The 24,756-nt window shown below is 39.8% G+C and overlaps 1 protein-coding gene across 4 annotated transcripts; it reads left to right on the plus strand.

Moving 5' to 3' along the window:
• Positions 1 to 677: 677 nt before the first annotated feature.
• On the plus strand, positions 678 to 23,609 carry LOC131248369 (DNA repair protein RAD51 homolog 3). 4 transcript variants are annotated; one of them, XM_058248633.1, is made up of 10 exons: positions 678 to 816; positions 1,394 to 1,484; positions 5,590 to 5,692; positions 10,154 to 10,276; positions 10,470 to 10,503; positions 10,591 to 10,661; positions 10,752 to 10,978; positions 11,903 to 12,034; positions 12,346 to 12,412; positions 23,247 to 23,609. In XM_058248633.1, the coding sequence occupies exons 2-10, from the start codon at positions 1,461 to 1,463 to the stop codon at positions 23,420 to 23,422; spliced, it is 957 nt and encodes a 318-aa protein (XP_058104616.1). In that variant the 5' UTR covers positions 678 to 816; positions 1,394 to 1,460; the 3' UTR covers positions 23,423 to 23,609. The 4 variants fall into 4 exon arrangements, with proteins under 4 accessions (XP_058104616.1, XP_058104618.1, XP_058104617.1 ...); XM_058248635.1 differs by lacking the exon at positions 12,346 to 12,412; XM_058248634.1 differs by lacking the exon at positions 5,590 to 5,692.
• Positions 23,610 to 24,756: the final 1,147 nt, after the last annotated feature.

Raw genomic sequence — 24,756 nt, forward strand, 5'->3', positions numbered from 1 at the left:
AGTGGGTTCGACGACATTTCAGTTAAATGTAAGTTAAACTAACGCAACGCGTACAGATTTACAAGTGCCCGCGTATAAAGCATCACGCGCTGCCTGACTATTATATACGAGGCCTCACCCAAAACGGTACAGCTCTTACCGTGGGAACCTCTTTGATGTATGTATTGTATATCCTCGCCGTCCATCCTTTTTTTTTTTCAGATCATTTTAAATTATGAGTCAAAAAATGAAGCAGATCAATATCTTAGATGGACCATATTTTAAGAAACAGTGGTGATTGAATGATCCACCATTGAAAACTTCCTTGGCCTCACTATTATGTTTATGTAAGGTTTATTTTCCATCCAACCTGTAGATAAACCCCAAAAATCTGGATCAAGGGAGACAAATATCAACTTGATTCAGAACTTTTGTGGCCCACCAGAAGTTTTTAATAGTCATTCACCACTGTTTCTTAAGGTATAGTCCACCTGAGATTTGGATCTGCTTCATTTTTCGAATCATTGCTAAAATGGTCTGGAAAACCGGATGGACGGGGTGGATATATAATTCATATATCAAAGTGGGCCCCACGGTTAGGGCCGCACCGTCTTGGGTAAGGCGGTGTCGCACCTAACCAACTCCCCAATTTCAAAACGGAGGCGCGAGGCGAGTTTGGGGGTTTGGCGAACTACAAAACCCCTGCTAGGGTCGAAATCGAGAAATGGAAATCCCCGATCCGGCCTCTCTCCCATTCTCTGAAATCGAAGCTCCTTCCCGCGGGCTACAGAAATCTACGGTTCTTCGCTTCTCTCTCTTCCACCGACTTAGTCCGAGGTAACCTCCTCTTCTACCTATCCTGTAGAAGAAATGTAGAAAAAACGCCCCCAGGCGTACCCACCGAGGCGTATCGAATCAAGAAGGGGCCTTTTTTGTATTCTAAATGAGGAATGATCCAGTAATATTGGGCAAAAGTGGGCCCCACATGCTGCGTGTATGCCATCCAAACCCTCCATCAGGTGTAATCCCCAATCCTTGTCTTCATATCTGTAAATCAGGCCAATCCAATCATAAGATGGACCACACCGCAGAAATCAACCGAAAACGCCCAAAGAAGTACAAATTCACGTGCCTGATTTTTTGGGGCGTTCCGTCATCACGGTGGGGCACACCTGATTGGATGGCATACACACATCATGGCGGGGCACATCCGATGCTCGGGTTGAAGGCATAAACACATCATGGGCACACCTGATGCACGGTTCTGATGGCAGATGTGCATTGCAATAGGCCCCTGCTTTTGCTACCGCCAGTTTTGTACGGTTCCATGGTTAAAATGTCACAAGCATCACCAAAACATGGTTCTCTCTCTCTCTCTCTCTCTCTCTCTCTCTCTCTCTCTCTTTTGGGACAGATTTAAATATATCCAATAATGAAGCACTTGAAGTTTGCATCGCAAAGTAGTAAATCTGAAGGATCAGATGGAAGTCGTAGTATTGTTGCTGGTACGACTCTATCTCTGAACTATGTTTATTTGAATAGTTTTCTTCATGCAACTGTTTAGACATTAGATAAAAGAAACATCCATTCGCATTGACTGTCGAGTTCTAGAATTTTATAATGTAGAGATGGAGTCCATAGGAACATTAATTGTAAATAATTTGTCAGGCTTTTTGCCTATGAGTTTTCTAAGGTTGTAATTTCCTTTTTCTACCTTTTAACTGCAAACACATGAATACATGTATCTAATACAATATTAGATAGAATAACAATGTGATGGATCCAGACAATGAATGTATTATGTTTAGGGCCTTTAGGCATGTAAGTATAGTATGTGTTGATGGCCCATATCAATCGCATGTGTTGTTTAGTGGGTCAACTTCTGTTCTTATGTGATTTGGTTTGGTTTTTGGGCTTAAATGTTTGTTGGGGTAAGTCTTACGCCCATGGGATGATGTATTACAATGACTTAAAGGGTGAATGGTATACTTGCAATTTTGCATTAATTAGTGAAGCACTAATGCTTAGGGCTGTCAATGGGCTAGGCCTGGTGTAGGTCTTGTCCCGGCTTTTGAACTGTTTCGGGCCAGGTCGTCGTTTTGGCCCTATTCAAAATTCTGATTTTTCTGGCCCAAGCCCGGCTCACTGACACCCCTACTAGTGCTAATCTAATTAAGAATAGAGGTGGGGGTGTGTGGAGGCTATTGTAGTCCCCTTTTTTTCTCGTCTTCGTTTTCCTCATTTTTCCTCTCTCTCTCTCCCTCTCTCTCTCCATTACATGTTTAAGAACATGGTATTAGAGTGCCATTGATCTAATACACCGTCTCATTTCCCTTTTCTCCCATTACTTCTTCTTTCTTCTTCTTTTTATGAAACCCTAAAGTGTTTGTTTAGTGCGGAATAGGGTAAGTATATGATAGGTGTGGCCTTGTTCTTTCGTGGTGCCCACCTGTATGAATGTACAACCAATTTTCTAATCAACAAAGTCACATCGGTGGTGTGCTACAGTCATGGCGTGCCGTAATGATGGTAACCGTTACATGTTATGGGGTCATAAAGGTCGTAACAGCCGTTACGGAAAAAAAAGAAGACCCCTAAAGGCCATTTCAGCCCTCGTAATTGCCTTTAACATCCCTTGTAAAGGTCGTAACGGCCTTGTAATGGTCCGTGATGGGGTCGATACATGTTTTTCAGGTTTTTTGTTTAATAAAAAAAGAGACTGTTATGGCTGTTACGGCAGCTGTTACAGCCCGTATCGTAAAGGTAACGGTGGTGGCCATTACAGCCACCGTTACAGTTGTAGGCCTCCCACCTTTTTGGAAAAAAAAAAAACCCTAATGTGTTTGGGGTTGATCTAACATAAATCCATTCCATCGTTGTACCTCCACTTGATGAATGGTGTAATCATGTTTTGTGAAGGTGTGTGGGGCCCACTTTCATATTCTACCACTATGATGGGTCAAAGTAGGCCATTGCGGTAAGATTTGAAGACAATAGTTGTGTGTGGAAGTTTTTTGATGGCTAAGATTGGAGATCAAGTGTACAAGTGAAAGACGCGAAGCAACTACTGTTCCCAATTGATTGTGTCTATGGATATGTGTCATCTTGAAGTGCATGTTTTGGTAAGATTAAGTTAAAAAGTTCTTCTCTCGTGTGTTTGATTTATTTATTTCTTTGAATATGGATGTCAAGAATGAAACCAAGAGTAATCTCTTGTCTACATCCGAGTTGATGAATCTGCAAATCGCATTGACTAAACTTAAAGGAGTAACTTACCTACTACAGTGGGCCACATCTGTAAAAGTTTTTCTTATGGGTAAAAGAAAGTTAAAGTATTTGATTTCCCCCAAGCTTACAAAAGACTTAACAGAATATGATGATTGGGTGGCAAAAGATGCTTAGAATAGAGTGTGGTTGTGGAATAGTATGAAAGTTCACATCAATGCGAATGCCATCTTCTTTAAGACAACCAAAGAAATGTGGGAAAACTTTAGGGAGAGGTATTTGGGTGAGAAGAACTTAACTTGCATCTATGAGTTATTCTAGAATATTTTTGCTCTCCAACATGGGGATAAGAGTGTGGGGGAATATTACTTAGCCTTGAGAGGCATGTGGGAAGAACTGAATATATACTAACCATTGTCGACTTGCTATAAGACCATGCAGTGGTAGAGGGAGGAATTTTGTATTGTTAAATTCCTCTTTGGTCTTCATCCTAAGTTTGAGCATGTATGAGCTCAGATCCTTTGGAGTGGTGAAATTCCATATGCCACAGAGGCATTTGTCCTAGTTTAGTGGACAACTAGCATAAATGCACAAAGTTCATCATTATTTATTTATGCACATGGTGGAAGGGATGGGGAAAGTCGAGGTGGTTGTGGTCTTGGTGGACTGTTTGGTGGTAGAGATTCTAAGGAAGGTCATTTTAGAGGCAGGGGTACATAGGGTCGTTGTAGCATAGATTTTGGTGGTCACGGATGTGGTAGTCGGTGTTGTATTCATTGTAGGCTCAATATCCACATATTTGGTATGTGTTGGAATCTTGTTGGTAAATTAACTTGGGAAAATCAAGTTCGTTCTTTTGAAAGATGGTTTTGAGGGTTGTCTCCAAGTCTATCTCCACCTATTCTAAACCAAGTACTTTAGGTGATACAATTACACGGTTCAAGGAAAAGTATGCCAAGCTTTTGAAAGATTGCTCCACTCATGCCTCATCCTCAACTACTCTTGCTCAATTAGGTATATATATATATATATATATATATATATATATATATATATATTTGTACTTTTGAGAGTGTTCCTTGAGTCATTGACTTTAGAACTTCTGATTATATGATCGGTAAGCATAGCGTGTTATCTCAGCTATTCCAGTCTTCATTTATTTCCTTTGTAACATTAGCGGATGGTACCTCAACCTGTGTATTTGGAGTTGGTACCCAACTCTTTCATTATCATTAGTACTTTATATTCTTATATTTCATTTGAGTTTATTGTTAGTAAGTAAAATAACCAAATCCTTAAACTGTTCTATCAAATCCTATCATTCCTATTGTGAATTTCGTGATCTAAAGACGGGGAGGATGATTAATGAAGGATACGAAGTGAATGAACTCTATTACCTTGACAGTGCAACAACTGGAGCTGGGTTATGAACAAATGTCTTTCCTCATTAGTGGCATTCCAGGCTTGGTCATCTGTCTTTAAGTAATTTAAAGAGTCTTGTCTTGTCACTGTCATATGTGTCTAGGCTAGAGTATGAGGTTTGTGAATTAAGCAAGTATCATATTGTGTTATTTCTTCATCTTGTGGATTTAGGAAGTGATAAACGTTTCTATTTGACACATTTTGATGTTTAGGGTCTAGTTCGTCTTACTAGTTTATCTTCTTTCAAATATTTTGTTATCTTTATTGATGATTGCCCAAGAATAACGTGGTTATACAACGATTGTTTTGAAGTGTTCTCTTGTTTTAAGGAATTTCATATGCAAGTACAAACTCAATTCAAAGCTTAAGTGTGTATTCTACATTCAAACAATCCAAAGGGATATGTATCTCACGACTTCGACTCATATCTTCTTTCTCATGGCATTTTTCACCAAACTTCATGTGTATACATGCCACAACGAAATGGAGTAATAAAATGTAAGAATTGACATTTGCTTGAGGTTGCTAGGGCATTGTTGTTAAATATGAAGGTTCCGAAAAGAGTTTTGGAGTGACTTTGTTATAATTGCATGCTATTTAATAAATTGGATGAAAAATCTCCTTTTTGTCTTACGTCATTATAGTCAAACATTTTCAATTTTCTCCTAAGGTATTTGGTTGTATGTGTTTCGTACATTAGTTTGACCATGATTCTAACAATTTTGAATAAAAAGTTGTGAAGTACATTTTTCTTAGGTATTCTCATACCTAAAGAGGATACAAATATTATAATCCTGTTACTCGTAGGTGTTACATTTCGGTCGATATACATTCTTTTGAACATACTCCATAATTCTTTGAGGGAGGACAATCATTGCAATTTGAAGAAGGCTCTACTACTCTACCCATTGTGCTAGACACAACTTCGATATGGAAGATGTTCATGTAGATCTACCTCTACAGGTCTACTATAGATGTTCCAAGAGAGAAGATGGAGTGCATATAAATGTGTCCTCAATCAGTCATTCTACACTGTCGAAGACTTCACCGATACCATCAAATGAAGGTGACTTGCCCATTGCTCGTGTAAGGGTATACATTTTTATAGTTAACATCTTATATCTCATTTTCTTTCCTCTACTGGCTTATCTCCTTCATTTCGACAATTTGCCATGTTCTTGTTGTCCGTATATGTTTCTCACTCTTTCTAGGAAGCTCTCAATAATGCTTAGTAGAAACGTGCTATGGAAGAAGACATGACTGCACTCTATCAAAATCAAACTTGGACATTAGCTGAGCCACCTATTGAAAAGCGTGCAATTGGGTGTAGATGTTGAAGTATAACATGATGGCTTAATGAACCGATTAAAAGCTCGATTAGTTGCAAAAGGGTTTTCTCAGACCCAAGGAGTTGACTACGTAGAGGCTTTTTCTCCTGTGGCCAAACTTCACTCTACATGTGTAGTTGTCTTCATTGCTGCAAATTTGGATTGACCATTGTATCAACTTGATACAAAGAATGCCTTTCTTCATAGAGATCTTATTGGAGAAGTTTATATGGAGCAATTGCTTAGCTTTGTTGCTCAGAGGAGTCAAATAAAGTATGCCACCTTAAGCAGTCAATTTATAGTTTAAAACAATTTCCACAAGCTTGGTTACAAGTTTAGTAAGGTGATATGTGAACTTGGGATGAAGCATGACTAGGCTGACCACTATCTTTGTAAGACGAAGTGAGATAGGTGTTATTGTGTTGGTTGTATACGTGGATGATATCATCGTCACTGGTAGTGACAATATAGGTATTGACAAGTTGAAGAAGTTTTTACAGCAACACTTCTATATAGAGGATTTAGGTCACCTTCAATACTTCTTGGGCATTAGGGTGGCAAGGTTGAAGGTGGGCATTGATTTGTCACAACGAAAGTATGTGATGGATTTACTGAAAGCAGCAAATCTCCTGGGAGCTAACCTGTCAAAATTCCAATGGATACAAATCAAAAGTTGTGTGTGGATCAAAGAAGAACTGTTTGATAATCCAAGGAGATATCAACGACTTGTTGAAAAACTGATTTATATAATAATTAACCAACCAGATATTACTTATCCAATCAATGTAGTTGGTTAGTTCATGTAGGCTCATCTTATTCTTCATATAGAGGTTGTGGTTCACATCCTTAGGTATTTAAAGGGAGTTCCTGGTCATGGTATTCTCTAAAAGGGAAATGCCCATCTCTAGATAGAAGGGTATTCAGATGCAAATTGGGTTGGCTCTTCATCCGATATGCGGTTTACAAAGGGTTATTGTACCTTCTTAGGTGGTAATCTTGTTGTATGGAGAAGTAAGAAGCAGAGTGTAGTTGTCGTTCAAGCGTTAAGGCATAATACATTACAAGGTAATAGCCCACGCAACGTGTGAATTCATTTGGCTGAAGGCATTAATGTGCGAGCTTGAGTTCATAATTGATATCTTTGTGAGATTGTTGTGATAGTTAAGCTGCTTCTTTCATTGTTAACGACCCGGTTTATCATGAAAGAACCAAGCACATCAAAGTAGATTGTCACTTCATCAAGGAGAAGGTTGTTAGTAAGGAAATATGTATGCCGTTGTATCAAGTCTCAAGATCAAGTGGCAGACATGTTAACGATGGCTTTAAATCATGTTCATCATGATCTCTTCTTTGTCAAGCCCAGCATTCATGATGTATATGCTCCAGTTTGAGAGGGAATGTTCTTTTTTTTCTTTTTTTTTGGAGGATGAACAAATTTTTTAAACCAAAAGAACCAACAAAACTATACAAAAGGGAAACAGAAAAGAGAGAATCGCCCACATTGATCACACGTGTGGTTTAGTGGGCCAACTTCGGTTCTTATGTGATTTGGATTGGTTTTTGGGCCTAAACGTGTGTCGGGTTAAGTCTTAAGCCAATGGGCTGATGTACTACAATGACTTAAAGAGTGAAGGGCATACTTGTAATTTTACATTAAGTAGTGAATTCCTAATCTAATAAAGAATTAGAGGTGGGGGCTTGTGGAGGTTATTGTAGTCCTCTCTCTCTTCTTCGGTTATCTCATTTCTCTTCTCTTCTCTCTCTCTCTCTCTCTCTCTCTCTCTCTCTATTACATGTTTAAGAACGGTATGACTTAAGAATAACAAAAGCATGCAAATAACTTCATTTGCCAAGGTGGTGGATTTACTATTGAATGAGGAGAAGCTACAAGGGATTATCCAAAAGGCCTGGAATACTTCTTACAATCTGCCTATTGCTTTACATGGACAGTTCTTTTTTGAAAAGGGCAACACAACAGAGACTCTTAATGTCCACCTGGGAGTGGCGAATGTTATAAAGCTCTCCGTTTCAGTATGCTTTGACAATTGGCATAGCATTGTAATTGGATGATCGTCGTCAATTTCATCATTTGGGGTGCTGTTTTGCGATGCCTAATTGTGGGTGTCGATTTTTGTTTAGTTTTATGTACCCTTAGTGGAGCATCAATCTCACACTCTATGACTGCTCTTCAATAGGCCTTCACTTGCTTTGAGACCTACTACCAACACCAGTTATGGCTGCAATCATTCCCTAATGACTAGCTTTACCTTGAGTTGTTTTATTTATTTATTTATTTATTATTATTTATTTTAAAGTGCAGACGTTCTTAAGTTTGTATAGGTATAATCAACATTCGTTATATATTTAAATACAAAAGCATTTCTAATTTTTTTAAAAATAAAACTTAGATGCTTCCTTTTCTTGAGAAGAGAGACTTCTTCTTTCCTTGAGGAAATATGCTCCCACTCTTTTCCACAAGGCATGTTCTGGTCTAATGCCTTTGGCAGTCTGGGTGCTATAATATACTTTGTGGCTCTTGTGAGTTACCTATTTGGGTTAAGAGCACGGGAAAATGCTGTGTCAGACTTGCCTAGATTGGGCATAACAGAAGACCTTAGATACAAAGTAATGATGAGCCATGAGGGTGGCTAAGTGCAACCTAGGGCTTGCCTAGTTTTAGAATGATCAAAGGAGGAAATGTCTGAGTTAATCTCCAATGAATGGAATCATCTGATGGCCTTGGCAGTTTGGGCTACTATAATTTGTTGTGTTTTTTGTGAGTTATCTATTGCAGGCATGGTGTGTCGTAACGGCCATTAAGTAAAGGTAACAGTGGCAACCATTACATGTTATCGGGTCATAACAGCTGTTATAGAAAAAATTACCCGTAATGGCCCTTTACACCCCCTGTAAAGGCTGTAATGGCCCCATAACGGTCCATTATGGGGCTAATACAGGTTTTTCGGTTTTTTATTTTTATTTTTTAAATAAGAAAAAAGAGACCGTAATGGCCGTTACAGCCCATATCATAAAGGTAACGGTGGTGGCCGTTATGACCACCATTACTGTTGTGGAATACCTTGATTGTAGTTGTAGGATACGAGAATGGCTTCACCCATTGCAAGCTAAGTGAACAGCTAAATGCCATTTGGATCTTCTTTGGATTTAGCATAACTCGAAGATTGAGATGACCCCAATGTAGGGCTGAACTGTGAGAGAATCCAGTTGCACTAGCAGTCTGAAAGGATTCTAGGCAAGTGGATCAACTGTGGTGGAAATTGCATTAGTGAGAACCATGCAGACCTGATGAATGTTTCAGTTGAAGACTTGAAGCAGTGTCTGACTTGAGGGTTGTGTCAGTTGGAAAGTAGCCAAGTGGGCTACCCATCATTGATTGATCAGATAAAGTTTGAGCAAACTGTGAGATGAACATGAAGAAGTAAATTAATGGCGTTAGGGTAGTGTATCTAGACTAGGAGGTAGGAAATGCAACAATTTTGTAACAACAATTATATTGACATTATAGATCTGCTTGTTTGTCGTGCTCCATCCCTTGGTCCCTGATTCTAGTTTTGAGGCTACAGGGGAACTCATGCTGTCATTACGACTACATGCACCTGAGTCAATACATGGCTAAGACTCCCCCGGTCAATGCAGGAACCCAAAAGTGGTCATGGATAGTTTCTGGTGACCTGGAGAAGAGTGTAGTTGATTTGCATTGAGTTGACTCATAAATTATTTCTGTGACCATGAATGTACCATCTGATGCAATAAAGTGGAGTTTGTTTTCTGTATTATCACAGAGATATCCAACCCATCACATTTTTAATCTAGATAAATAATATACAATTTTCTTATATTTGAGCTTTGCGGAGCCCACACGCACTTCTGCACGCTTCTACATTTGCCTAACTTGCATGTGTGTGGGACATCCAACCCTGCATCAGGTCAGCACCAATGCTGATGGCAGGCATATATGTACAAAAATGATGGATGGTTTAAAGAAATTGCTTGTCGTCCACATTCAATGTACAACATACGTGACCGTTCTGATGAATAAACTTGCCTGCTATTTCAGCCAGGTCATCTACACGGTGCTGACTGCCTGATGCTTAATGTTCCACAAACGTGTGAGGATAGCATTTGTGGACTTAGCAAGAATCTTTTTATTCCCTCTTGCTGATTCTTATCTCATGCAGGGGCACAGACTGCCTGGGATATGCTACGTGAGGAGCAGACTCAGACACACATTACGACATCTTCTGAAGATTTAGATGCCATACTGGGTGGAGGAATAAACTGCAAAGAAATTACTGAAGTTGGTTAGTGTTTTTTTTTTGGGGGGGGGTGGGGGTCGGGGTCAATTTGATGATACCTTTAAGTGCATACCTACATGTTAAATTTCTATTATCTTTAAATTTATTTTTTTTCAATATGATACAAAGCAGAGTGTATATTAGTTGTAAAGTATGAATCTTTCTCGATTTCCTCTAATTGCCTTGGACATGTTTTTAGGTGGAGTCCCAGGCATTGGCAAAACACAGCTGGGGTATGGTTGCTTGCTCAAGTTCAATTTGATCGATTTTTGTGTAGTCATCCTTTTTGTTAGCATTTCAATTCATACATGAATATGCAGGATACAGCTTGCGATTAATGTGCAAATTCCAGTTGATTATGGTGGCCTAGGAGGAAAAGCAGTTTACATAGGTTGTCCAAGCTTCTTTGTTGGCATATCCATTCACCTTTTTACACTGTTCTGTTATCATAATTAGTAAGATTATGCTTGCATGGTGCCAGATACAGAAGGCAGCTTCAGGGTGGAGCGTGCTTTTCAAATTGCTGAAGCATGTATTCAAGACACACTTAATAGTTTTGTTGTTCAACAGAGGGATGTTAAAGTATGCCAAGAAAAAATGCAGCCTAAAGCTTTCCTGGCAAACATATTCTACTTCCGGATCTGCAGTTACACTGAGCAAATTGCGGTGATAAACTACTTAGACAAATTCATCGCAGAGCAGAAAGATGTAAGCAGAATAATAAGCTATAGTACTTTCTGCTGAAGGTTTTTGTTAACAAGCAATGTTGACGGATGCAGAATTTCATGATTCATTCATTCATTCTTCTTCTTCTGTATGTATGTATGGGCCTATTTAATTTGCTGTATTTACTTGTAATTTGACCAAATTCAAAATTTATTATTTACGTTGGTAAAATCGGTCAGCTGTCAGATGTAAAATGTTGACATCTACACCTTTTGGGCAGTCTGTGTGGCAAAACTGTGGGCCCCACCATGATGTATGTGTTTTATCCACGCCATCCATTCATTTTGCCAGATCATTTTAGGGCATGAGCCCAAAAATGAGGTAGATCTAAAGCTCAAGTGGACCACACCACAGGAAGCAGTGGGAATAATGATGCCCACACGTAGGGCTCACCATGATGCTTATTTGAGATCCAACCTGGTCATAAGGTCACCCAGGCATGGATGAAGGGAAAACACAAATATAAGCTTGATCCAAAACTTCTGTAGGCCCCAAGAAGTTTTCAATAGTAGGCGTTCAATCCCCACTATTTTCTGTGGTGTGGTCCACTTGAGCTTTGGATCTGCCTCGATTTTGGGTTCATGCCCTAAAATGATCTGATGAATGGACAGCATGGATGTAACAAATACACCATGTTAGGGCCCACAGAGTTTTCGCTTGGAAACACCTGTTACAAGGTGAGCGTTTTGCCTGGTCAAGGTGAAATTCTGCACCTCTTCCAAACAGTGAAAGGAAATGATTAACCTTTAATTCACAGTAATTACAGTAAATGAAACAGGCTCTATCCTTTTTGTAGACATTATGATGTAACTTCTCTAATTTTACTTTTTAATAGGCACGTGGAAACTACTCTGTCTCTTGCTTCATATTTCTTGCATTGTTTTACTTAATGGGACCTTTTTGCAGGTAAAAATCGTTATCATTGACAGTATCACCTTTCACTTCCGTCAAGATTTTGATGATTTGGCTCTCAGGACTAGAGTACTTGGTGGAATGGCTTTGAAGTTGATGAAACTGGCCAACAAGTACAGTGTGGCGGTGAGGATCAGCTCTTTCTCTTGATTGAACTATAGCCTTGTTGATTTTTAACAACCGAATAATAAAAAAGGATTCTTTTTGGCTGGAGATTAGAAAACATTTACTGTGCTTGGTAGTTGCTATACACATTTTCAAGCTTTACTCCAATATTATAATATAAATGGTCTTCATTAATCTTCAAATAAAAAAATAAAAATAAAAATAAAAATAAATGGTCTTCATTGACTTAAAACTATGGGAATGGGTCATTTCTCAAGTAAATTTGTTTTTCCAGTAACTTTGTTACATTCATCCATATCTTCTTTGAGCAGGTTGTATTGTTGAATCAAGTAACCACTAAGATTACGGGAGGTTCATTCCAGTTAACTCTTGCACTAGGTAATGTCTGCAGCTCTTCATTTTCTCTTTGCCATTTCTAAACACTGCACTTGGAAAAGCTCATCATAGAATTCTGTGCATTTAGGGCATGTTTGTATGTGACGGTTGATTGAATACAATAGGATTAGCCTGATCTATTCATTTCAAGCAGGAGATGAAACAGATTTGAAACAAAATTTTGGCACCCTTTTAAATTTTAATGCATTTCTGCTTCTTCTTCTTGTTATTTATTTATTTATTTTGGTTGGGGGTTGGGGATGTTTGGGTAAATCATGTGTCTGACTTGTTTGGATACAAATCCTTTTGGAATTTGGATTGAAGTACTGAAAATATCACCATTCAAACCCCATCCAAACAGGCCCTTAATTACTGTTTCTAGTGTTGCCTATTGTGTATGCTATCTGTTTCTGGACTTGTTAAGTTCTTGCTCCCTTCTCCCAAATTAATTTTCCACAATAGTTTTTTGGTAGTAAAGCACTAATGCTTTTTGTCTGTAGATACTTCAAGGACTTTTGAGACCAACTTGAGCCATTTTTCGTGCCTACTTTCTCCTATGAATTGTAAACATGAACAATACACTTCGCTGGCTCCTCTGACAGTTTCTGAAATCATTTTTGATTCTTAGTCCTTTCTTGTTCAGTTATCTTTTGCTCTGCTCTTCTGACGTGTGTCTACTTGGGCCTCCCCCTTGGGGGGAATCCATGATCTGGATCCGATTGTCAAGAGGATTGGTACGAAGCTTGATAGATGAAAAGGTACTGGAGGAAGATTACTCTTATCAAGGTGGCCTCGGCCAATCTTTCGGTATATTACCCGTCTCTTTTCAAATTTCGCGTTGCGGTGGCTTCAAAGATTGAACATATCCAAAGGTTTTTTGTGGGAGGGCTGCCAAGAGGGACACAAGTTCCATGTAGTAGTTGGAAGGAGGTGCAAAAACCATTGCAGTATGGGGGTCATGGGATTGGTAACATTAAGGAAAAGAATTGGGATTCGTTTAGCAAATGGGTGGAGATTTGGTGGGGAACCAGAAGCATTGTGGTTTGTGGAGGAAATTAATAGGGGGAAAGTATTGGGAGACATATGGTGGATGGTTTCGGGGTTTTGGGGACAGGTGGAGTGGGTTGATATGGAAATATGTGAGCAACATTGGTAGACAGGTGCTTAGCTGCAAGAATGGGAGGCGAATTTGGCAGAGGCATGGGTTTTTTAGTGGGAAAAGGTGATAAATCAGGTTTTGGATGGATGTGTAGCTGAACGACAGTCTGTTATCAGTGACATACAAGCTTCTATTCCTGATTGCAGCTAGCAAGGAAGATTTTGTTAGTAATTGTTACAACTTTCGTGGAAATCCAATTGTTTGGAACATTGGAATGAGAAGAAATCTGGATGATGAGGAGGCAGCTTAGTTCGAGTCTCTATCAAGCAGAATCTTGCTATGCACATTGATAGTGCGGTGATTGACAGAAAGGTTTGGAGTGGATGCCGGATGGTCAGTTCTCAGCAAAATCCATGTTCACCAGATCGTTAGTAAGTCCAAATGATTCTCCCCCTTCTGCTTTGTGATGCAGGGACATGTGATGGTGATGGGGACATCATGCGCACACGCGCACGCACACCACCCCCTGCGCACGTACGTACGCAGAAGGAGGATCCCACCATTGATCTGGCTCGATGACGACGTCCAGGGAGGGCCTCCTAGCTAGAAGACAAGTTTTGGTTCAAAAAAAGTGGGCCCGATAGTCAAGAAAAGCCCATCATGGGATCTCATGATTGTGGCCTACTCGTCGAATTGATTTCATATTTTAGGTTTTGCTTATTGTTATTATTTAGAACATCGTGAACGCTTTAGATTTCTTTGTTTGGTTTTTATTTTAGTTTACTTCATCGCCAAGTAATAGGTTGCGCATATGGTGCGAGTTTTTGGGGTATAGGGTTTTCCCTATAAATAGGCACCCCTTGTAGTTCTTTTCATTCATTCAAGTTAAATAAAAATCTCTGCTTTATTTTTCTACTCTCTTTGTGAGTTGTGGAAGAATTCAAAAGTGGGTGCGAAAACCTCCTTCTTCGAAGGGCTAACTATCGTGGTGCGAAGCCACATCTATCCCCATCCACCCCTACCCTCTTCCATTCATATCTCTCGTCTTCTATCATCATTATTGCTTTGAATTTCCCAGCTTTTGCAGCTATTCATCCCCCTACAGCGAGTTTCCAAAATCTGGACCTGTAGGAGGGCTAAAACTTTGGCGGATCACTACGCCTCGACCTTACGTCGGATCGTCGTCAAACTTAGAGGGATTGGAGGTCTCCTCCGGCCGATCAAGGCATGGGTGTCACTTTGAGGAGGCGGGCTTCCATCACACATGCAGCCAGCCCACCCGTGCACGTGTGTCATCTCCGGGTCACCATCTGCACGCAGGAGCTTTCTCTGGGTCAGGTTTTCCTCTTTTCATTCCTATTTTCTAAACCCTAGCCTTAGTTTGCATTAGCCCTAATTTATTTGCCCCATTTTTTTCACCCTAGGGTTCCTTGAATTGAAATTGGGGAATCCTTTAGATTAAAGACTGATTCTTATACATGTGTGGTTGATTTCTATTTCCCTTGGACATCGTTTGGCTTATAATTTTTATTGGTCCAGCCCTAGCCTGTGTCGGCATGGACCTGCATAGATTCCCCTTTCATTGAATGTTTGGACTATCATGTGGGATGTGGAATTTGTGTAACTGTTTCTGAATTGGTATGATCTAAGCCTGAATTCTTGCACATCATACTTGAATTTCATGTCCTGCATCAAATTTGGTATCAAAGCTTAGGGTTCTTATAGGGGAATACATTACATGTTTAGGATTAGTTTGTTTGAGTCCATCATGCATTCAGTTCATCATATGTAGCTTTTAGGAGTCCATAGTCCCTAATATTAGTTGCTGAAATTTCTGTTAGCAGGAAGTTACCAATTTACATTGCTGTAACTTTCTGTTATTCCTTTATTTTGACAACTATATTGTTGGATTTTAGTAGCACTGCGTAGTTTCCCTCATATAGAGTCTCATAGGATCATTTAGTCCCATATAGTCGTCATAGAAAGTCCTTAGGTGGAGTTGCAAGTTGTACGTCCAACACATACAGGTCATGGTTTTGGCTAACACCCTACACTAAACATGGAACAATTGCTAGAGTCATTAAACAAGCTGTCCCAGCAGATCGAGTCTTGGGGTAAGCGTTTGGAACAAAACATAGATCAACGCCTTAACCAAATAGAGGCCTCCCTCAAGACAAACCCCACCATTAAGAAAGATGGTCAATCTCAGGCAGGTGGCCAGGAGGATAGACCAATGAATGGAGGTGGCTAAGGAATCAGTCATGGGCGTGCACCTGTACCCTCACCCCATGAGGGACATCAAGACCATAATTTTGAGGGGTACAACATGTGCAGCCTCGTGGCTAGAGAAAGTACACCAGATGCTAGTGTAGAGTTACCTACTGAGGCCATTCCGGTAGTGGATGAGTTTCATGATGTCTTTCCTGATGATCTACCGGATGAGTTTCCCCCTAAGAGGGATATAGAGCACACCAGAACATGGGACACCGTAATACCTACAGCCGAGTTTGCGTTTAATAGTTCTGTCGATAGGTCCACAGGTCTCAGTCCTTATGAAGTTGTTACTGGTTATAAACCTGAGAAACCTATTGATCTTGTCCCTATGTCACTGTCCCATAGGCCGTTAGAGCCTGCAGAGTCCTTTGTGCATCACATTCATTCATGGCATCAAGAAATCAGGCAGAAGATCACTACTAGTAATAAACATTACAAATTTTCTGCAAATCAGTATAAATGTTTTAAGGAATTCAATGTAAGGGACTCTGTAATGGTCCGCACCAGGCCCAAGTGGTATCCTCCGGGGTCCGTTCGTAAGTTACATGTGCGTAGCGTTAGACCCGTCAAAATTATAAAACGAAACGATCTCAATACGTATGTGGGAAATCTTCCACCCTCCATGTGAATTAGTTTTACATTCAATATGGAGGATCTAGTTGCATTTCGAGGGCTCATTGATGCATTGTCCAGCCTTTCGCCTAACCATCCTGATTCATCAGACATTTTCCTTGATCCATGGTCCCCTCCCGACCCATTTTCCAAGCCTCTACCTCCTATACCTATCCGTCCCGACCCATCTTCCTAGCTACTACGTCCCATACCTACCCCTCCCGACCCATTTTTTCAACCTCTACCTCCCATACCTACCCGTCCCGAACCATTTTTTCAGCCTCTACCTTCCATACCTACCTGTCCTGACCCATCTTCCCAGCTACTACGTCCCATACCTACTCCTTCCGACCCATTTTTCTAACCTCTACCTCCCATACCTACCCGTCCCGACCTATTTTTCCAGCCTCGACCTCTCATACCTACCTGTCCTGACCCATCTTCCCAGCTACTACGTCCCATACTTACCCTTCTTGACCCATTTTCTCAGCCTCTACCTCATATACCTACCATTCCCACACCTAGAGAGGAAATAGAGGATATTCTGGACCATCAGATAATATTCACGTCGGACGGCGGGTTTCAGAAGTACTTGGTTAAATGAAAGTCACGCCCAGCTTTAGACAACACGTGGCTCACTGAGGAGCTTCAGAGACCTGATCCTGACATCCTAGATCGGTCCAGGAGTTTTATTTCGCCGGTGGTGAAATCTTCACAGCCGGGGAGAATTGATGGGGACATCATGCGCACGCACACCACCCCCTACACACGTACGTACGTAGAAGGATGACCCCATCATTGATCTGGCTCGATGACGACGTCCAGGGAGAGCCTCCTAGCTAGAAGATAAGTTTTAGTTCAAAAAAAGTGGGCCCGATATTCAAGAAAAGCCCATCATGGGATCTCATGATTGTGGCCTACTCGTCGGATTGATTTCATATTTTAGGTTTTGCTTATTGTTATTATTTAGAACATCGTGAACGCTTTAGATTTCTTTGTTTGGTTTTTATTTTAGTTTACTTCATCGCCAAGTAATAGGTTGCGCACATGGTGCGAGTTTTTGGGGTATAGGGTTTTTCCTATAAATAGGCACCCCTTGTAGTTCTTTTCATTCATTCAAGTTTAATAAAAATTCCTACTTTATTTTTCTGCTCTCTTCGTGAGTTGTGAAAAAATTCAAAAGTGGGTGCAAAGGCCTCCCTTCTTCGAAGGGCTAACTATCGTGGTGCGAAGTCACATCTATCCCCATTCGCCCCTACCCTCTTCCATCCATATCTCTCATCTTCTATCATCATTATTGCTTTGAATTTTCCAGCTTTTGCAGCTATTCATCCCCCCTACAGCCAGTTTCCAAAATCTGGACCTATAGGAAGGTTGAAACTTTGGCAGAGCATTACGCCTCGACCTTATGTCGGATCGTCGTCAAACTTGGAGGGATTGGAGGTCTCCTCCGGCCGACTAAGGCCTAGGCATCACTTTGGGGAGGCGGACTTCCATCATATGTGCAGCCAGCCCACCCACGTACGTGTGTCATCTCCGAGTCACCATCTGCACGCAAGAGCTTTCTCCGGGTTAAGTTTTCCTTTAGTTTTCCTCTTTTCATTCTTATTTTCTAAACCCTAGCCTTAGTTTGCATTTGTCCTAATTTATTTGCTCATTTTTTTCACCCTAGGGTTCCTTGAATTGAAATTAGGGAATCACTTAGATTAGGGACTGATTCTTATGCATATGTGGTTGATTTTTATTTCCCTTTGACAATGTTTGGCTTATAATTTTTATTGGTCCAGCCCTAGCCTGTGTCGGCCTGGACGCGCATAGATTCCCCTTTTATTGAATGTTTGGACTATCATGCGGGATGTGGAATTTGTGTAAATGTTTCTAAATTGGTATGATCTAAGCCTAAATTCTTGCACATCATACTTGAATTTCATGTCCTGCATCAGATGGCCTAACCATAGATACATGTATAATTAGGTTGAAGAGATTTAAATAATAAAATTAATCAAAATTGTTTTCAATCACGTCGATTAAGTAAATCTCAACATAAAGATGAAATCATTCTGTTAGAATCAGGCTCCTTAGCATAAAATCACATAAACAATAAAAATGGAGGACCTAGAGATATGAAGATATCTCTGATCTAGCATAAACCATTCCACAGTCAAGTTTGGATTCGATTTTCCTGACTAGCCATGCCTCTTTTCTGTTCAAACAAAAAAGGAATATCTAGAGAGGAACAAAAGAGATGAAGAAGAGTTGGGTTCGAGATGAAAGAGAGTACGAATTATAGGGCAGCAAATTCTTATCTTTTACTGCACCTCAAAGATTTATAAAGAAGGAAAATCTGAAATCGGGGTAGAATCCTCAATACCCAAGGGTCAATCCTGAAATCCTAATATATTTGGTAAAAGAGGAAGAAAACATACGAATTCTCATTCATTCACTAAATAAAATAGAGTTTCTCATAGTGTATATATAAGCCACGAAAAAACAAAAAATGCACTAAAGCCTCCTGAAAATAAGGAAAATAACAAAAAAAATCCCTAAAACTAAAACACATGCGCAACAAGGTGTGAAATCTGCCCCATGGGCCTGTGGTCAGGGTGCGGTCATGTTGCTCTTGCACTCGTAACGTGTTAGAAAATGGGTCTGATGGACCTGACGTCCATCCACATCAACTTTTCCACTCCAGTACTATGTCGGCGACACCTCCTCCTATGATACACTCTAAAGGGTGCACCACTGATGTCTGCATTACTTTAGCATGGAAAGTCCTGGCTCCCCAAAGCCTTTGTGTGGTGAAGCGGGTAACCATGGCACTTGCCATAGGGAATTAGGGATTCCTCTCACTCTCTCTCTCTCTCTCTCTCTTAGACATGATTTTGCAAAATCTGGTATTGATAAAAATAGTGACGGAAGGAAAAGCCTTAATTTTAGTGCAGCACAAAATCCATAGAGGAAATACAAAGATCTAAGGTCAGAAATCTCATCTTCCTCTTCTTTTTTTCCTGGTTTTAATGAATGCACACAAGGAGCATAGCACTTTTAATCCAGTATCTAGTCTAGTTCTAGTTCTACTTAGTTTCAATTGATGGGGAACTGATTTACTTTTCTCCATCATCAAACTCCATAATATTAGAACGAATTCACCACCTGCCCATCTAATAGGTTGATGAGGACATCCGACTACCTTTAGAGATAGTCAGAGGAGGAGGAGAGTTGCTCTGTTTCTTTATGGCTAGGTGATCATTACATGGAGCCTGGTGGGCCCAATTCGAGTTCCTAGCCATGTTGAAGACCCCACATACATGATCGTACATTTTTGAAGACCCCACACTGAGAAGATGCATGTGGGCTGCTTATTTGAGAGTATTGGACCGTTGGCTCGATTGGACCATCTTGACCGTTGGACCATTTTGATCGTTGGGTCATCTTGATCGTAGACTCATATTAGACACTAGTGTTAGTTATTTTGTTTAGTTAGTTTGATTATTTCGGTTTATTTTATGATTTAATTGATATTAGGGGTGATTGGATATTTTATAGTATTAAGGGTGTTTTTGTAAAAACACCACAAATATGGCATATAAGGCTTGGACGTATGAAGCTTAGGGCATTATTGGCTATTGAATGAAATTTTCTTCTTGCTTTGTTTTGGGGCAAAATTCCTCATGTGATTGGAGTTTGGTGTGAAGCCATGGAGTGATTCCTCTTTTATTCCCTTTTCAGATAATCTTATCCCCCCCCTCTTGCTTCTTCGTTTCCCATCTTCAAACCCTAATTCCCAAACCGTATTTCAAAAAGATAAAAAAAAAACTTTGAAGTCTAAAAAATACCCTAATTCATAAAAACATAATTATCAAAACCTCAATTCCCAAATCTTAAAACCCTAATCCTAACTTACCCAAACCTTAATAAAACCAGGTGATTTCCTTTGAACTAGGATTTATCCCTATGCTAGATGGAAGTTCTACCTTTCATAGGTCTTAATTAATTAATATCCTCTAAGACCTACACTGCAGAATTGTATGTATTCTTGAACTGAAGCATCATTTAATGCTTGAACTCTTTAACCTTATGATAGATTAGCTTTATTTCGTGTTTTGATTTCTCTAATTAATTCGTTGATTAATTTCATTGCATCATTTTAGGTTAAGACTATCCGTCATGCGTCATAGGCTCTTCCAAATAGGCTCAGAAATGGCTTGGTTTCTCAATATTACATGTGGGCTACTTCATCTAAAAACCATAGAGGACATATGGGATAATGCTGTCAGGTCCTATTTACAGAAGGATGATTCAGCTAGAAGTAATCAATTGCATCATAAAAGCACAAATATGCAGCAAGACAATATGTTTGTGGAGGAATATTTTGCGGCTATGTGTAAGAAATTGGAGGAATTAGATCATAGCCAAGCCATAGCCCTCACATTTGATAGCCTTACTTTCAAAACATGCTGACATTTGAAACATGACCAAATTCAAAACCTGCCATCACATAGTGCTCACATCCACTTAAAAGGACATGCATATACAGCTAATGTTTAAAACCTATCCAAATTCAAAACGCGCCATCACACTGGTGGTCAAATTCATTTAAAGGACTAATAACCATCACATGACAAAAGTATCCATAATGTACTTGAAAAACACAATCACTAATTCATAATCTGGTACTATCAACTGCACAAACATCTGGTACCATCTTAAGAATGTGCTCTTTAATCAGCAGCTTCTGACTCCAAAATCTGCTATCATTTCCTTGCAACCTTCCCCTTTAAAGTGGTCCTTTTCCGTTGATAGTACATTCATATTCACATCAGTAGCTCCAACTGATAAGTTGCCGTGTTGAATACATATTTCTTCAATTGCTTTAAACCAAACCACTTCCTTTTTAGATAATACTAGCTCCTTTTGAATGAGTTCCAGCTCCCTCTCCTACTGTATCAACTCTCGTTCCCTCTCCTTTAGTTCCAAATCTAGCTCCTTCTCCCTTTGTGCTAGCTCTAGCTCCCTCTTCACAAATTTCAGTTCACTTACAATGTTGGAGGAAAGCTGTTGTGCTTGGTAGTCATTGCACCAATGGAAGAACTTGCAATTGTTATGCACTGCAATGATTTCCAACAAGAAAATCAATGTAATATCATTTATATAAAATTTCTTTGCTTAAAAGTTTAATTGCATATACATACCTTCCTAGGGCACTTTTAAAATGCGTGCTAAGATTTTTTTTTTTCAATGCGTGATAGCGGGATTAAACATTTCCTACCCCACAAGGACAATTTACTTCCGCAACTTGAGTAGTGGCCATTGCTACAAATTGCACCTACACAATTCCAATATTAATCTCATTCAATGCAATGCAACTCTGTTTGAGAGTAATCAGATGTAGAAGTTCAAAATGCAAGACCCGTTGAGAAAACCAACCATACCCAATACCAAAAAGCCAGATATGATGAAGTCCAAGCACATGTAGAAGTTCAAAACGCAAGCCCCATTTGAGAAAACCAACAACACCCAATATCCAAATTCAAGATTGGAGAGGCCAACTGGATGTACAAGTTCAAAATGCAAGACCCATTTGAGAAAACCAGAAACATCAAACATCCACAAAAAAAATTAAAAATCCAGATATTCTAAATAATTCTTATGCATTCCAATTACAGTCATTCAAACACAAATTTTCAATTACAGTGCATTCCTATACAGGCTGCCAAACACAAATGAGGATTCCGCTTCACATCGGTTCCATTGTAATTGTTAATTAGATTCAAATCCACATTCCAATTAGAAGGTGCCAAACGGACCCTAAATGCATTCCATTGGAAGGTGCCAAATGAGCCCGAAATGCATTCCAATTGGAAGGTGTCAAATAAGCCTAAATGCATTCCAAATACAAAATTTGCAGACGGTCTGGGTTGTTTTGTGAAAAAAACAAATGGTGACCAAATCATCTTTGTAAATGGGGCATAATTAACTACTTCAATTAGAATAAAAATGCAATCCAATTACGTGGGATGGACCACAAGTGTTACCGCCGATCACAAACCCCATACCACAATATTGAGACAAAAAGAAAAAGAAAAGAAATACAGTTTGATGATGGAGAAAAGTAAAATCAATTCCCCAAAAATTGAAATTAAGAGAGCATGAAATAGTGGGAAAAGAAAAGGAATTTTTTTTTATTGATACTAGATTAAGTGTGCTATGCTCCTTGTGTGCATTCATCAAAACCAGGAAAAAAAAGGAAGATGAGATTTCCGATCTCGGATCTTCACATTTCCTTTATGGGAGGGAGGGAGGGAGGGAGGGCCAATTGGTGCGTCATGTGCAAGTCCGGACTGGAGACAGTGAACCCCATTTTTCTTGTTTTATGATGCGGCTATGTAAGTTTGGGCATTCTTTTGAGGAAGATTTGGTAGCAGTTGGGTGTTCAATGGGTCGTGGGAGATGTGATTTGTGTATAGATCCACGGTCCTTCTAAAGGGGGGAAAAAAATCACCTGAGTCTGGTATTTTTTGGATTCCATGGGTGATATGGAGGGAATGGAACAGCAGGATCTTTGAAAATAAAATTCTTCTTGTAGTTCCGTGGCTTCAGCCTTTCTCAATAAAGTGATTATCACTTTAAAAAAAGTCAACAAAGACAAAGGATCCGCCATTCTTAGATGTGATGTTTATACACTACATTGCGCGAATTGAAAATAAAGCCAGTAAAACTAGAAGTTTCAGCTCATCTCTTCCATTCTTTCTAGTACATGACTAGTAAATGTCTCATTATCGGTCCAATCATCATTTCCCCCGGAAGGCTGATGCAATTATCTTGTGATTCTTGTCTATCCATGTCAAGCAGGTGATAGTTGGTCTCATGCCTGCACCAATCGGATCATTTTATACTGGAGTGGCAACGAGCGACATGCATACATTGATAAGTCACCCTCTCTGCCGTCGGCCTCAGCACCTTTCTCTGTTACAGGTAAAGGGATACGAAATGCTGTTTCAAACTGTAAAAGAATTAAAATGATGTGAATACTTATATGGGGTGAGAAAGTGGATGCTTTACACCCATTGCAAGAAGTTGTTGTCATGTGGGGCAGGAAGCTAAACACAGTCTCAGAAATTTTGCAATGCTCTCCACTGAATATTTTCAAAACTTCTGGTGGGACCAGAAATTTTGAATATTGCTACATGGGGTGGTTGGTGGAACCTTATGATACTCTGCCAAGAGTAAATGATTCATTGCCGTACACAGGCTTTCAACTCTGACAACTTGGATCCACGTTTTGGTAATCCAGACCATTTGTCTGTTGTCTCTCACTGTGGATGGACTATGCTTCAAAGATCTCGATGGAGCGATCTTAATCATCAATTTCTGGACTACAGATGGATTCTTAAGAAAGAGAAATACAACGGCTCGCATTCAACTGAAAAGGGTTCTGATTCTAGTGTTGGTCTTTTGGATCTTCTGATATTGAAGGATTTTGGGTATTCCCCATTGGGAGTGGGACTCAACAGATCAATGGTCTGCATTACCAAACCATGAATCCCACTTGTCAGAATCGGGAAGAGGCAAAATGATAGGACAATATTGTTAAAACTTGGACGAGGAAAAGTTGGAAGTGAAAGGAAACAATCTACCATTAACATTTTTTGTTAGGGAAATGCTTTCTTGCAAAACAGTTCTCAAACAGCGACTCAGATCAAAACTCAGCTTGTGAGTCACTGAGTAAAGATCCTGAGTTTGATTTCGAGCTGTAGCCCAAAGAGCTTCACATTGGGGCTGGGACTGGAGGGCAGCGTTGCAAGAAAAGGACAATCCTTGAGTTGGGAGTGTAGACCTCCTTGAAAACTGGTGTCTAGCCAGGTCAAGTCCCTCTTGAAGACTTGATATTTTATTAAGTAAAATTAGTGTAGGCTCATAATCATCATCATCATCTAAGCCTTATCCCAACTAAATGGAGTTGTCTATATAAATCCCTTTTTCACCATTCCACTCCAAGGGCCATAACTACAGTTTGACCATAGGTACTCCCAAGTCTTTTCTTACCATCTCACTATCATCCTTTTGGGCCTTCCCATTGTCCTTGTAATGGATATGACTAAATCATCTAAGTCTACTTTCTCTCATCTTATCACCTATTGCTGATTCTCCTAAATTCTTCGAATGTATTCATTTTTAATTGTATCCTTCTCTTGCCACGCATTCATATCCGGATCCTCGTTTCAACTACACTTATCCTATGAACACTGTTTCTTATCTGCCCAACATTCTATCCTATAAAGTATGGTTGGACTTACAACCATCCTATAAAATTACCCTTTTAGTTTGAGTGGCACACAATGATCATATAGAACTTTAGAGG

The sequence above is a fragment of the Magnolia sinica genome, chromosome 6, assembly GCF_029962835.1.
Source record: "Magnolia sinica isolate HGM2019 chromosome 6, MsV1, whole genome shotgun sequence".
Taxonomy (NCBI): Eukaryota; Viridiplantae; Streptophyta; class Magnoliopsida; order Magnoliales; family Magnoliaceae; genus Magnolia; species Magnolia sinica.